Source organism: Tiliqua scincoides, chromosome 1 (genome assembly GCF_035046505.1).
Source record: "Tiliqua scincoides isolate rTilSci1 chromosome 1, rTilSci1.hap2, whole genome shotgun sequence".
NCBI lineage: Eukaryota > Metazoa > Chordata > Lepidosauria > Squamata > Scincidae > Tiliqua > Tiliqua scincoides.
Genome location: NC_089821.1, coordinates 83,875,569 through 83,890,031, shown reverse-complemented (window position 1 = coordinate 83,890,031; position 14,463 = coordinate 83,875,569). Strand labels below are relative to the sequence as shown.

Sequence of the window (14,463 nt, the reverse complement as noted above, 5' to 3'; positions counted from 1 at the left end):
TTTTTGGAAGAAAAGTTTGTTTTTGGAAGGATATGAAATGAGCGAGAGAGAGAGAGAGAGAGATGTGACAAAAACTAGTATTCTGAGAAGAAATTTCTAGGATAGTGTTCATGAGAAAAACATTGGATTAGTTTAAAAGAGAGGGTTTTTTAAATGCCTGAGGACCACATTAGATAAGATGCTCCAATATCACAGATCTTCTGTAGATTTGGGGTTTTCTTTCGTTCACAGCAGTCATTGGCAGGAAGGAGAAATCAAAGAGGAGCAGAACTCTGGGCTGTGATTTAATCCTTTTTCTTTGTGGCATTTCCTGATCTTCTTGTTCCCCAAAGCTGCTATGGAGAAACCATACCAGTTGCCCACTATGGAAAAGCAAACAACCCTTCCCAAGTGCAATTCCCTAAATCTGATTCAGCCCCACCACTGGCTTCTGTGAAATTTAAAAATAAGATGTGGTATCCAATCACAGATTTTCCCAGAAGCTTCTCCTGCTAAGTCCTGAAAACGATTAAGTTGGAGGATCAAAGGTTCTACAAATATTTAGCAGAGAAAATACAGTTAAACAGTTTGTGGCATTTAGCAGGGTAAGCTTTAAAAGGGTTGTTTGTTTTGTGGCAGAAAGAAAATGATACATACCTGTACCTTCTTAGATTATCTGAAAAGCAAGGATTGTCCTTTTAACACTGCCATGTCTATGATACTCTTACAGTCCCTGCTCATAGTAAAAAGTAATTGTTCTGTGAAAACACAGCTGCTCATGGCTGTTTACAAGTACACAGAGGAAGACAAAATTACTGTGAAATTCACAGTCCAAATGAGGGTGAAATAACATGTGATTGCCAAAAAAAAAAAAAAAAAGTATGATGGAGGACTTTGTATGTGTATGCATATCAAGGCCTGTTCATTAGGCAACTCAACACATAGGTCCCAACAGTACTGAATGTGTACAGCCCACACATCAGGAGAGAAGTTCTTAGATATCTGTTACATTGATACACAAGTCAGTGCAATACCAAGTACCTAAGAAGTGCATAGTTTTCTCCCAATAAAAGAATGGGAAGCTTCTTAATGTTCTGGAATCTGTGCTGCACCTGAGTTCTCCACACTGAAAATGTGAAGTATCCTTTCATAGTGTACTTTTTGTTAAGCTTAAGTTTTCAAAAGCTGCAATCTGCTGGTATTCATTTGCATTTTTTTAGATTGTGAGCCCTTTTGGGACAGGGAGCCATTTAGTTATTTGATTTTTTTCTGTAAACCGCTTTGTGAACTTTTAGTTCAAAAGCAGTATATAAATACTGTTAATAATAATAATAATAATAATAATAATAATAATAATAATAATAATAATAATAATGAAAGTAAGTAAGCCCCCACTCAACTCACAGCACAGTCCTAACCCTGCACCAGTTCAGCCTGGGTAGGAGGTTGTTGGAGGTCACCTCATGGTAAGCCATCCCTGTGGATTTTCGTGCATCTGCGCCAGCTATTTAGCCAGCACAAATCCAAGAAGCCTGGTGTAATGCCTGGCTGGCCAAGAAGGTGGTTAGGATATGGCTTGCACTACTGCCGCTGATCCTACCCCAGCAGGCCTGATCCTCCCCTGTTCCGTCCTCCCTGTCCAGAAATGCCCACTCCCCACCTCCAGAACACTCTCCCGCCACCCATATCCTGCACACTTACCTGTGCCAGCCAGGTCTGGATTTGGCGCCAACAGGCTGACCCACGTCCTTGTGCCCACAATGTCGGCTCTGGAGTTGGAGCAAATGTATCTTAAGGCACATTTGAAACAGTCAAATCTGATGCAAGGACAGTTGCATGCTGGCTCAAATCCCTGTTTGGATTGGGTTGCCCATGGAATAAATTTACTCCTGAGTGGACATGGCTAGGATTAGGCAGCTCAAAAAGGAATGGAAAATCGCAAACAGAACCTGGACCTACCCAGGAATAGCATCAAACAACAAAATGTCTTACTCCTTTCCTCAGTGAAGAGGAGGATTTTGGAGTTGCGAGAGAGTTGATCAGGCTGAGCTTGGTAACTGTATGTGTCTTATCCAGGCTTAATCTGCTTTCATTTTCTGACAGTGCCCAAAAGTACACTTCAGAATCACAAGGAAATGCTTGAAGAAAAGTGGTGCAGATTGATCCTTGATATTACATTGAACTGTGCAAATTGTGATTCTGTTCCTGTCATAAAAATAGCCATTGACATCTACCTAAATCTCTATCCTGTTTACTTAATGTAGATTTATATTTTTGAAAATAACATCTACTACCAGCCTGATGTAAAGAGTAGCTCATTGCGACTGACATCATCTGGAAAAGAAGGATTTATATTTAATGGAATTGCAGACTGGTTATATGAAGGTAAGTTACTTATAAACAACCTTTTTATGAGTACAAACAATTCCCCTATGTTCAGATTCTCTAGGAGAAATCTGTTCTTCCCGGAACAATGCTGTTGATATGTTCTTTTACTTAAGATGTTTTCTTGCAAAATTTTCTGTAGTTTTAACAAAGGTATAATTATGCTTGTTGAAGAAGCTAGGTTTTTTGTGAACAATCATTGTCAAAATCCTCTTTATTTTCAAGGGAAAACAACTGGATAAGGAAAAAGAAGGGAAAAAAAACTTCATTCTAAGAGGCCTGAAAATTATTCTACTTATTTTTCATAAACATCTCTGAAAATATTATATAGGAATAAGTCCTATTTTAAAAATATTTCAAATTGTTTTTAACGGATTCAAAATTGATTTAATAAGTCTTATAGCCCAATCCTATCCACCACCACCCTGTCAATACAGTGGTGCCAAAATGGTGCCTGCTGCATTCTTTGTGGAGGGGGCAGTGATAGAGGTCTGGATACGGGGACATTTGATCCCTTAACCAGGATAAGCCTCCACAGTATAGGGGGGGTTTTGGTTCTTTGTTTTATTTCCTATAATATAAAAACAAGATTTGCTATCAGCAGCAATGTGCTTAGGTAAAAATGCCTAAAAGTGCCTCAAATGACTTTCAGTGGAATTCCAAAGACCAAAAAGAAAAAGTTTGTTAAATAATAGCATATTGAGAAACTTGAGAAATAGTATACTGAGAAATGAGAAATCTCATTTGCTAATTTCATGGTTTTTAAGAATTTTTTTTTTTCTCCCAGAGGAGATCCTTCATTCTCACATAACTCATTGGTGGTCACCTGATGGAGAGAGGCTGGCCTTTCTAATGATAAATGACTCATTGGTACCAAACATGGTAATTCCACGGTTTACTGGAGGTCTGTATCCCAGAGGAAAGCAGTACCCATATCCTAAGGTAAGGAAACATTAAATACAGTCTTAGGCCCAATCCTATGGCGTTTGCGCCAATGGCATGGCAGCTGGTAAGCCCTTCATGGGCAGCAGCAGGCTTCAGAACCTCTGTTGTCCCAGTAGGTTGGTGGGGGATGGTGGATTGAGGCAGGGATCGGGCTGTGGTAGGGGCAGGGGGGGTGGATCTCAGTGGCAGCCATGCACACCAGTTCCTATCCTTTTTCCCAGCCTGGACTCTGAGAGGCTCTTCAGTCTTTCGCCAGCCAGAGGTCTGAGGTCTGGCATAAGTCTGACAAGGCCCATAAGGGACCAGGCAGCCTATGGGGAGGTAAATAATTTTTCTTTTTATTTACCTCACCCAGGCCTGGTTCCTGGCTGTGCCATAGCATGAGGCACATGCTGCATCAGCAGCACTACACACTCTGGGCTGGACCTGTGTTTAATTGGGTCATTTGTCCCATTCATTTCGATTGTGAAGCATGTGCTTAGTTGTCTGTCATGGAAATCAATCAGATTGAAAAATGTTTACTGTTCCTATAGATGGGAACAGAACTAGACTAGCAGCAAGTTGCATGGGTGCTTAATTAAGGTTTCAGAAATCTGGGTTGCAATAGCAGTGTTACCGTGAGTGTGATCAAGCCAAAGTTAAGCAATTTTATGTCTCATTAATTTAAATGGAAGAAAGTTAGGCATGCTTTTAACTCTCCTAGTGAAATCAATTAGTTGTGGTTGAATTCCCTCCAGTTTAATTCAGAACTGGGCTCAGAAAGCTATTTTCCAAAGAAATTGAAACCTGGCATTTTTTTATTTTTTTATTTTAAGTATAATGGCCTTTTTGTTCTTTGAGTGAAATCTTCAAATATACAAAGGAGTCCAAATACTTTCCCTTCTGACCCCCCAATACCCCCTTTTTTAACTTACTTATCTGTGAGTTAACTTAGTTACCATGGGAAAAGTATATTTCCAAGGGTTCATCATGTCTTGGATTCTTTTTTTTGGCCATTTCATACAACAGGTATTGAAGACATTCTCATACCTCACAGGATCTCACTGCTTTTCCTCACATCTACCCAATACATATGGGGAGGAAAAGGATGTACAGAGGTGTGTTTGTCTTGCAAGGAAGGCTCAACAGATGGGAGTGAGGGGGAATACATTCCCTAGCTTGAATTCAGTCTTATCCAAAAGAGGATTTGGAACAGATGCTTATTCCATAATATAGCAAACCATAGCAATTGACAGCCCAGTCCTGTTGGCTGTTTACACTGGCCCTCAACATATTGCTACAGTTTTTGAAGGGGCTATTAATATGTATACACACAAACTACTCAAATGTCAACATTTTACATTGAAAATACTTGAAAATACTAGTTTTTATACAGAGAGAGAGAGAGAGAGAGAGAGAGAGAGAGAGAGAGGGAAGGGGCAGGCCTATATTTTAAATGATGTGATTCAGTGTACCTACATTTTGTATCTACATTATACAACCATTAAATAACTATATTTTAAAATTTGAAATGATTTTACTTCATTTATGTAATCCAGGTCTCTCCAAACCCTGTCCCATGGGCCAGTTCTGAGGTTTGGGAGAGTCCTTTCCCTGTGAGCAGCTCTGACAGTTCCACCACACCACAGATCTAGTTGGTGCAATGCTCTGGGCAGTTGTGTCTGCCCAGAAATCCAGGCTCAGTGCCTGCTGGGGCATTGGAACATAGACACAACTGCCCAGAGCATCACATCATCCAGATCTGGTGCCCTGAAGAGCTGTGGCATAGCGGAACGGTAAGAGCGGGCCTGAATGGGGACCGCTTTTTTGTTGCACAGCAGTTATGAGTTTGACAACCACTGATGTAATATGTGAAGTATCTTGTCTGAAGAAACACATATTGTCAGTACCATGGTAACTCATGGTCTCGTGACAGAAGGAAAAGTTGATCATACTCACCTCTAATGACATGTGAACCTAACTAATGTGCATGGTAAATGAATTAAACAGCTATGCAGTCAGTGTTTAATGAAGCCATTTTCAACCACTGTGCCATGGCACACTGGTGTGCCACGAGTGTTCCACATGTGTGCCACTGGAATTTGGGGGAAGGTGATTTATTAATAGGGCAAATGGGGATGTGAGCCCTTCACTGGCAGCATGGTGTGCCTTGTTAACTGTAAAAAACCTAATGGTGTGCCTTGATAATTTTAGTGGCCTTGTCAGTGTGCCATGAGATGAAAAAGGTTGAAAATGGCTGGTTTAATGGTTTCATTCATTGAGCTGCTATTCTTTTTCTGTGTTTCTACAGAAACATATTAAGCTTATTAATGTATTATTTTCAAAGGCAGGTCAAGTGAATCCAACGGTGAAACTATATGTAGTAAATCTATATGGACCAACACATACCTTGGAACTCATGCCACCGGACAGTTTTAAATCAAGGTAAGGAATTTGGAAGCTGATTTTAGTTTAACATAGTTAGATTATTGAATTTTAGTAATCCACTGCTCTCTACATACCCAAATAAAATGTAATCAAATTAAATCTTGATTTAAGGTCACAGTACTGCAACTGTTTTTGTTACTGGGATCTCTTGATTTCAGTGCAACATTTTTTATGTGTTTTGTTTTTTTTTGTAAAATATAAATATCCTGCAGAAGTGGCATATTTGTGCATGCAACTGGAAAGAAGACTAGAATTATCAATCTGAATTAAGTAGATCAAATCTTTATTAAAGTGCTTGAAGCAGGTAAGGAGATAAGTGCAGCAACTGGAAATTTGATGCAATACTTTCTGCATAATCTTTTGGCCAGGTTTTCTGTGTATCATAAGCAGTTTCAGGGGACCACAGCCACTGAGAGAAAATTTGGAATTTTCTCCTTCATTTTTTTTCCCACTTGGGCATGGGAGAATTTTTGGGGCACTTCAATGTCCAAAATCAACACTCTGGGTAAATAGAACCTCAAAGGTTTATATTCCAGTGTATATAAAATACTTTTATAAGGTGTATATAAAATACTTGATTGTGTGAATGGTTTAGGGCCAATCCTTAAAGACGCACAATGCCAGTGCTGGGTGTCTCAAATGTGCCGTAAGGCATGCCCATTGCATGTAGTCAGTGCTGGCGCCAGACCAGCTCCAGTTGACACCACCCGGACACCAACCAGAGTTGGCATCAGCCGGACACCACCCAGAGCTAGGTAAGAACTCTGGACAGCAGTGAGGGCCTTGAGGGCAGGGGGAGGCGTTCCTGGTCGGGGTGAGAGTGGGGCGGAGGGAGGAACTGGGTTGGGAGGGGATTCCGAACTCTGTGTTGGACCAGAAGGCAAAATAGCTGACATAGACTTGAGAAGCCCTATTACAGGGCTTGGTGCTTTTGCCAGGTGAAGGGAGTAAATGTCCCCTTCCCCAAGGTGACCTCTGGTGGCCTTGGTGGTGCCACTGGATGCAGCAGTAGACGTTTTGGCACCGCTGCACCTGGCAGAGCCACCACTTTCAGGATTGGGCTTCCTGTCTTCTTTTAGCCGTGGAGACTGACACACTGATATCATGATTTTGAATACCTTTTAGACAAACCATTCTGTCCCATAAAAATAAAATATCAGCTCCTGTCATTTCTACAACGTGTGCATACATGACAGACATTGCCCCATGGGCTATACAATGGACAAGAATGTTGCACATCTGAGTGAACAATTATTTCATTGTTTTGTTTTTAAATCTATGGATTCTATAGGTTTATTTAAAAATGTCATGCATTCTCTCTATTATCTTTTGGTTGTAGATAGTTTAAAATATTCATTCTTCTCTCATATCACAGAACTCTGAAGAAGCATGTGCACTCCTAGAAAAATCAATTTTAATTTCAATTTTACCTACAAAAGCAATTTGCCCTAATTATTAAAAAAAATTGGAACTTGACTGCTAAAATGCACTATAAATCAAATGTATATTTTTTAAAAATGTAAGTGCCTCTCTCTCTCTCTCTCTCTCTCTCTCTCTCTCTCTCACACACACACACACACACACACACACACACACACACCTTTTCCTGTTGTTCCATGATCTGTATCCACGTTGGTATGTGTCATGGTTTCTGCTCTGTGCCACTGGGGTTTTGCTTACCCAATGGCAGCTCTAAAAGTAAAAGAAGTAGGCAAAGAAACATGGCAGTAGCATTCTGTAATACTCCATTTTGTCAAGGTGTGACCTCTTCCTTCAGTCAAACTGTTCAAATAAAATGGAAGCTATAATATGTTTTCATTAGTATTGAATACAAGAGGCATTGTCAATGGGTGGACAACTTTGCCACTTGGTGCTATTTAGTCACTGTGTCCATTATGTCACATGACATCATCCTTCTAAATATGACCTCATCTTCTAAAGACAAGGTCAAGTCTGACACTCAGTGACTGATGTACTAGATATGTGAAACCTGAAGTCTAAAGTTTAAATTCCAGTTTGTCCATAGACTCAGTTAGGTGGCCTTGGGCAAGCCACTTTTTTCTAATCCTCCTGTCTGAATTCTCCATTACTAAAATCATAATGTTTTTGCTCAAAGAACTGCTATAAGGATGGTTGCAAATCACTTTGTACTCTACGTATTATAAAAATTATAATGATGATGCTTAAGACTAAGACAGTTCTAATTTAACTGTAAGCCATTCCTCAAGGTTAATTTAGATTATGAAATATATCTATGCTTCCAGGGTAATAATGCAAATCCCTTTTCTTTGTTCAGCTTACTGTCTCTGTTGACTTTGCTAAGCACTTTTCATAGCAGTCAGTAAGATAATTCTTATAACAGGTTCTGTAGAATTTCAAAATTCATAAGTAAGAAAGGAGGAATCATACATGTTGAATCATAATAATAATTGTATTGGAAAGCTTGTAATGCCACCACTTTGGACCACTACATGAAAAGGAAATAATAGCATAAAAACATAATTACCCAATGGATTGTGTTTCTTAGGATGGCTTTTTAAAATTTGTTGCCAGTAGGATAGGAACTAAGCATCTACTAAGATGTATAGGAAAATATTCCTAAATGGCAAAAATGGAAGAGCAGTTGTGCACAGAACAGACCCTTTAGTGTCTGCCATTAGTGTGCATGTGTCTAATATGATGGATTTCCTACAAATTGGGTGTTTGTATTTAGATATAGCTAAATATGCTTTAGGAAACAAGAATTAACATTGCATGAAATCAACATTAATGGTTAATTAACTGTGTCCTTGTATAAGGCTAACTTAAGCTCCACCTGCAGTGCAATCCTGTGCATGCGTACTCAGTGAGTTGAATAGGTTTTTATTCCTTGTGAGTGTACGTAGATTGCAACCTTAAGCACTTGAGTCCCTGAATCCAGAGTAGTGTCATTTAGGGCACAATCCTAACCCACTTTCCAGCACCAACATAAGGGCAATACGCTCTGAGGTAAGGGAACAAACATTCCCTTACTTGGAGGAGGCCTCCGTGAGTGCCACCCATGCAGCACATGTTCCATTGGCATCGCTATGCCTGTGCTGGAAAGTTTGTTAGGATTTGGGCCTTAAATTTATAATATTTTGCCACATTCAATGACTTGAGAGTTGCAGTCCAGATTACTTGAATAGCTTAACATTAATTCTGAACACTACTGAACTGAAAGCTTCTGTCAACTACCATGTGCAGTTTACTAAATTATGTATGGCAAACTTCCTGGTTGTGACAGATTGCAGCATGTCTTCTTAGTAACAACTTCTGCATGACAATCTTCACAGGGCTTGTAGGAGGAGAGAGAATTGTCTGTGCCATTGATAAAAGTTTATGTATAGAATTTCCTTATTTAGCTAATTTGAAGATTGTTTGTTTGGGAAGAGAACACATTTATTCTTTTTCATGGAAGCCACTAACTGTTCTGTTTTGTCTGCTCTTCTTTCTGCACAGAGTACTTGCGGGGAAGTCCTTGACATTTTAAATTATGCCTGGGAACTTCACAGTACTGAAAACATTTTTGTTTGTATAGTTGTTCCAAAGTTTAACTTACATATTAAATATGAGGCCTTAAATATAAGTCATAGCAAGCTAATAACAACATAAGGTCTGATTGCTCGACACCCCTCATAAATGACATGAGGCAAGGTCAGCTCATTGTTAGAAATGGGCCACTTTATTAATTACAGTCCAAATTCAAATTAAATCCTGAGTGGTTACTTATAGCAAACTCCTACCCTTTAGTGCAGGCACCTGCCTGAGGGAGACAGATGAAACTGCCACTTTCCCTTTGGGTGGTAGTAATCTAGCTCCAACCAAAGATTGCTTCTTGACAACTCCTAGTTATTCCAGGGTGAAAATTGGGGTGGTGAGCAAGGTTAGTTATTACCGATTACAGTATTATTAATTATTATTATTATTATTTTATTAATTTGTACCCCTCCTTTTTGCCCAACGGGCACACAAGGCGGCTAACAAACAATTTAAAAATACAACATGAAAAACAGTTAAAAACAATTTACAATGATTAAAAGGTTAAAAACAAAACAAACCCCGTGGATTTTCATATAAAAAGCAAGAAGCAAGAACGCCAGCCAGCCTGTCAACAATTAAAAGCTTTTTGAAATAAAAAGGTCTTCAGTCCACGCCGAAACATTAGCAACGAGGGAGCAGTTCTCAGTTCTAAGGGGAGGGTATTCCACAGTTCGGGGGCCACCACTGAGAAGGCCCTCTTCCTGGCCGCCACCCCTCTCACATCTCTTAGTGGCGGCACAGTCAAAAGGGCCCCCCCCAGAAGATCTAAGAGCACGGGCCGAATTGTAGGGAAGGAGGCGGTCCCTCAAATACCCCAGACCCGAGCCGTAAAGGGCAGTATGTTATCCTTCAATGAAGGTGTGACCTATTTATACTCAAATATTTTGTCCCATGTCTTATTGGAAGTGTTTGGGTAATGTGGCAAAAGAATAACACAACTGCTAATGCTTTAAAATCTATTTCAATCACAGAGAGTATTACATTATGATGGTGAAGTGGGTCAGTAATACAAAGACTGTGGTGCGGTGGTTAAACAGACCTCAGAACCTGTCCATCCTTACCGTGTGTGAGACAACAACTGGTGCTTGTAGCATGGTAAGCAAATTCTTGTTTATCATTTTCTAAGAGTACATTAAAGATCACTATTCACCTGTATGGAAAGCATAGCCTGGGGCTTTATTTTGAGGCTGGTTCGTATGACAGTCTTTCAAGAGGTGTCATTTGAAGATTACCTTCCTCTGGAAATGATGTGGAAGACATTTGGAATTAGTTCAACATGTATAAAAAGCTTTCCCTATATCATTCTTTCATTACATTTCAAACGCTGGGCTCTGTGATCATGGGAGAGTGGGCAACAGAACACGTGTTGAACAAAGATATGTTTTATGCAGTTCCCTACCTGTCCAAACTCAATATAGAAGCTGTTTGAGTTCTCAGCAGGTAGCACTGTGCCAGCAAAAACAGCAGCAGTAATAACAGGCAGTCTGGTTTCTGGCAATGCTGGTAACCACAAGAGTATAATTGGGCTTATTGCAATCAATCTAATTTATACCAAAGCAACACTTTAAAGTTGAACTCTTAGAGTAAGGCCGAGAATTTAAAATCATATAGGATATCACACACTCCAGCCTCACTAATGAAACAGTCAAAAAATATTTATTAGAAACATTATCCAAGTATGTACTCATACGCATTGTTTACGGTGGAAATTCCATTTATATAAACAATTCATTATAGAGATTATGTGTAATCTTCACCCAATAAGACTTTAATTGGGATAGTAGTGCTTAATTAATTAACAGCGAAACCCTATCTTGCACTGGAACAGGCAGGCCAGGAGGCCTGCGCTGTATCCAGCACAAGATTGGGGCCCAAAGTGGCTCAGCTGGAGGTAAGGTAACTCTTCCCCTTACCCCCAGGTAAACCACTGCAGCCCCAATGGGTCTCCGTGGACCTGCACCACCTCCTGAGGTGGCATAAATCCAAGGAGAGCAGAGTGGCTTGAAGCTGCTCTGCACTGCTTGGGAGCGGGGGCTAGGATCCGGCATATCTGCCAAGTCGCAGTCCCGCATCTCGCTCCCTGCCCGCCCACCCCTGGGACCACCCTCCCCCCGCCCTGGAATGCCTCCCTCCTGCCTCCTCCCTGCCTCTGCTCTGCCTCCTCCGCACCTTCCCCAGACCCTTGCGTCGGCCAAGTTCTCCATGTTGAGATTGGCGCAGAGGCTGGATTCAGCCTCCACGAGCTGGAGCATGTCCCTGCGCTGGGCAAACCGACTCTCAAGGAGGCGCAAATGTGCCTTACAGAACGTTTGTGACCCTCCTGGGCTGGCCCAAGTGACTTGCACTGGCCAAAGGGCACCTTAGGATTGTGCACTAAATTGCATATTATTTTTGTAATACATACGTATATATGGGACTACATTACAATAGCAGTAATCCTGTAAATTTAGGTGTATTGTTCATTAAATTTATTTGGCAGGGAAAGAAACCAAGAATAAATTGATAAACGTTTGAAGCATATTCCCATTTGTATGTATTTCATAGCTGTAATTTTCTTTTTAGAAATATGACTCTACATCTGAAGTGTGGCTTTCTAAACAGGTACTGTATTATCTGTAATAGGAAGTACATTACATTGTGTAAGTTGGTGTGTGTGTTAATCAAATTCGAAGTTGTACTTCTTTACATTTTAAATAATACTATGTTTAATAGTTGAGCATTCAATGTAAATTAATTTGTAAATGTAATTTAAATGGATCAGTTGTTTAAAACATAGAGGCACCTGCAGGGAAATTGAAATATCTTAAAACCATGGCTACCTTGGATGATGTCTCAGACAGATTTTCTAGCACAAATGCTAGGATAAATGCCAGATGTATTCACAAGTCGGTTCTCAGTAGCTTTTAATGACTCAGAAAAGAATTCATGTTGCATTTCATGTATAATGATACAGAAAAAGATTTCTGCCAAATGGTTTCACTTTAAAAGCATCAGAAAAAAAGAAAAGACTCAAAAAATTTGATATCAATGTGACTGATGATGAAATACCAACAAACAAATGTTATGGATGCAGATGGTAGACTGTTAGCTTTATACAATAATACATTTATTTGTCCTTAAGGAGCCACAACCCTATGTTGTTTTAATGTACGCACTGTCTGTTTCTGAATGGATTTGGACTGGACACTAATTTCCAAGTTTGGATTTTTTTTGGGGGGGGGGGTGACTTCAATAAAGTGATTTCATTTTGCAACAAAAGCTACAAGTACAGTTATAAAATTGAGAAGTTGCATATATCTCATATGAACAGCCCGATCCTAACTAAACTCCCATGCAGCGATACAGCAGCCCCGGGGGGGGGGGGGCTCTCCATCTCACAGTGGAAATTTGGCTGCTGGAGGTCTTCTCATGGTAAGATAGCATTTGTCCTCTTGCCCTGGGATAAGCCCCAGAAGCCACAACAGGTCAGCTCAGACTTGTACCAGCTCCATAGCTGGCACAGGTCTACGTTGATCTGTGTTGGCAGATCAGGCCCGGAAAGGGAATAGATTAGGGCCCAATTCTGCCCCTCCTTGGCCTGATCTACCCACCTCCGCCCACCTCCACTTACCCTTACCCTGTTACACCCACTTCCCATCCTCCCTTCCCCTGTGTCAGACTTACCTGTTCCAGCAGGCATTCCTCAGCATGCCAGAACTGGTGGGAAGTCTTCGACCTGAAAGCTACTCTGGTGCTGCTGGAAGCTGCTCTGTCATAAAGCATTTTACAGCACTTTTACAACTGTGCGCTGGTGGACCACATGCTCCACTGGCACAAGTGGGGAATAGGATTGGGTCAGAAATGTCATCCACATCTCAATAATATGCCATCCTACTTGTGTCAGCAGGGGAAGGCTCCAGCAGTGCTGGAGTGCTGCCATTGTGCTGGTGGAATGTTTGTTCCGCCAGCATACGAGACCAAACAGATTTGGCTGTAACTCCCCTAAAGTCTACCATTTTTACCGCAGCATATTATTCCTTTTCAATGCTTTGCCCTTTCACTTTCACTAATAATAATGGTCATTTGTATGAAGTAGTGTTTTGCACAGAGTTTCAGAATTCTATTTCATCTTACAGAATGAGGAGCCAGTTTTTTCCAAAGATGGCAGTAAGTTCTTTATGACAGTCCCTGTTAAACAAGGTGGCCGTGGTGAATTCCACCATATTGCAATGTTTAATGTTCGGGTAAGTTTATTTTTCCAAGTTTACAATAATATAAGACTGTAATTAGGTGGATGCAGAGTTGCATGACTAGAGGTTGATTTCCACACTAGACCACTGGTACTCAAACTTATTAGGTGTAAATCTCTCGAGATAAGTCTTTGCAGGGGAGGGGGAAGGTAGCAACCGGAAGTGGGTCATGATCACAACTTTCACTTTTTACAAGTTGTGGGGAGCCCTGCAGAGCTCTCCACGGTGCATCCCACACACCCCGGACCCTGGCAGCACATAAGTTGAGTCTGAAAATAGCCCCCTTTCCCCCACAGTGGCATGATCCTGGGATGTGTCACTGCTTTCCCCCTGCCCCTTAAAAGGAAAGGGGCAGTGTTACATGGGCTGGTGGGTTGTGACCCCTTACAGACTGGGGTCACAAAGACTGCCCCCTTACAGTGTGAAAAGTGTACTTCCATCATATGCTCTGGAGCTACCGGTGTAAACATCCAGATCCTGCCAGTGGATTCCAAACAGCAAGAAGGGGACAGTGTGATAGAAGATCAGGGCAGTGACCAGGCCAGGCAAGGAGAAAGAGGGGGAAGGAGGGGGTGGATTTTGGCTGCTGCAGTGCATTCCAGATTCCTATGCCCTTCTCAGCCAGGACACACACCCTGACTTTTCTTGAACTTATACAATCGAAGGAGCTGGCACAGGTCCAAGGAGACCCATTGGCAGCCTACTGGAAGGAAATTAATACTTTTACTTACCTCTGCTGAGCCAAATGGTCACCCTCCCTCCATTGGGTGCAATGTATACTCCAGCAGCATATTGGAGAGTAGGGGGAGGGACTGGGACACCAATCTCATAATACTGAGGGCATATTAATATGTGTTGTATTATTTTTGCTTAAGAATGTAAGAAATGGTTTGCTGGCCCCCCTTTGGTGGGCCGCTGTGAAATACAGGAAGCTGGA

The 14,463-nt window shown here is 41.1% G+C and overlaps 1 protein-coding gene across 5 annotated transcripts in view; it reads left to right on the top strand.

The window, feature by feature from the left end:
* The window catches only part of DPP10 (dipeptidyl peptidase like 10), a 250,981-nt gene that overhangs the window by 180,975 nt on the left and 55,543 nt on the right, over positions 1 to 14,463 (top strand). For 4 of the 5 annotated variants that reach the window (XM_066632907.1, XM_066632922.1, XM_066632898.1 and 1 more), the window contains 6 exons: positions 2,244 to 2,364; positions 3,152 to 3,306; positions 5,636 to 5,733; positions 10,269 to 10,392; positions 11,860 to 11,898; positions 13,413 to 13,520. In XM_066632907.1, coding sequence (XP_066489004.1) covers positions 2,244 to 2,364; positions 3,152 to 3,306; positions 5,636 to 5,733; positions 10,269 to 10,392; positions 11,860 to 11,898; positions 13,413 to 13,520 — 645 coding nt within the window. The remainder of the gene's footprint in view (positions 1 to 2,243; positions 2,365 to 3,151; positions 3,307 to 5,635; positions 5,734 to 10,268; positions 10,393 to 11,859; positions 11,899 to 13,412; positions 13,521 to 14,463) is intronic. The other variant, XM_066632915.1, reaches the window with a different exon arrangement.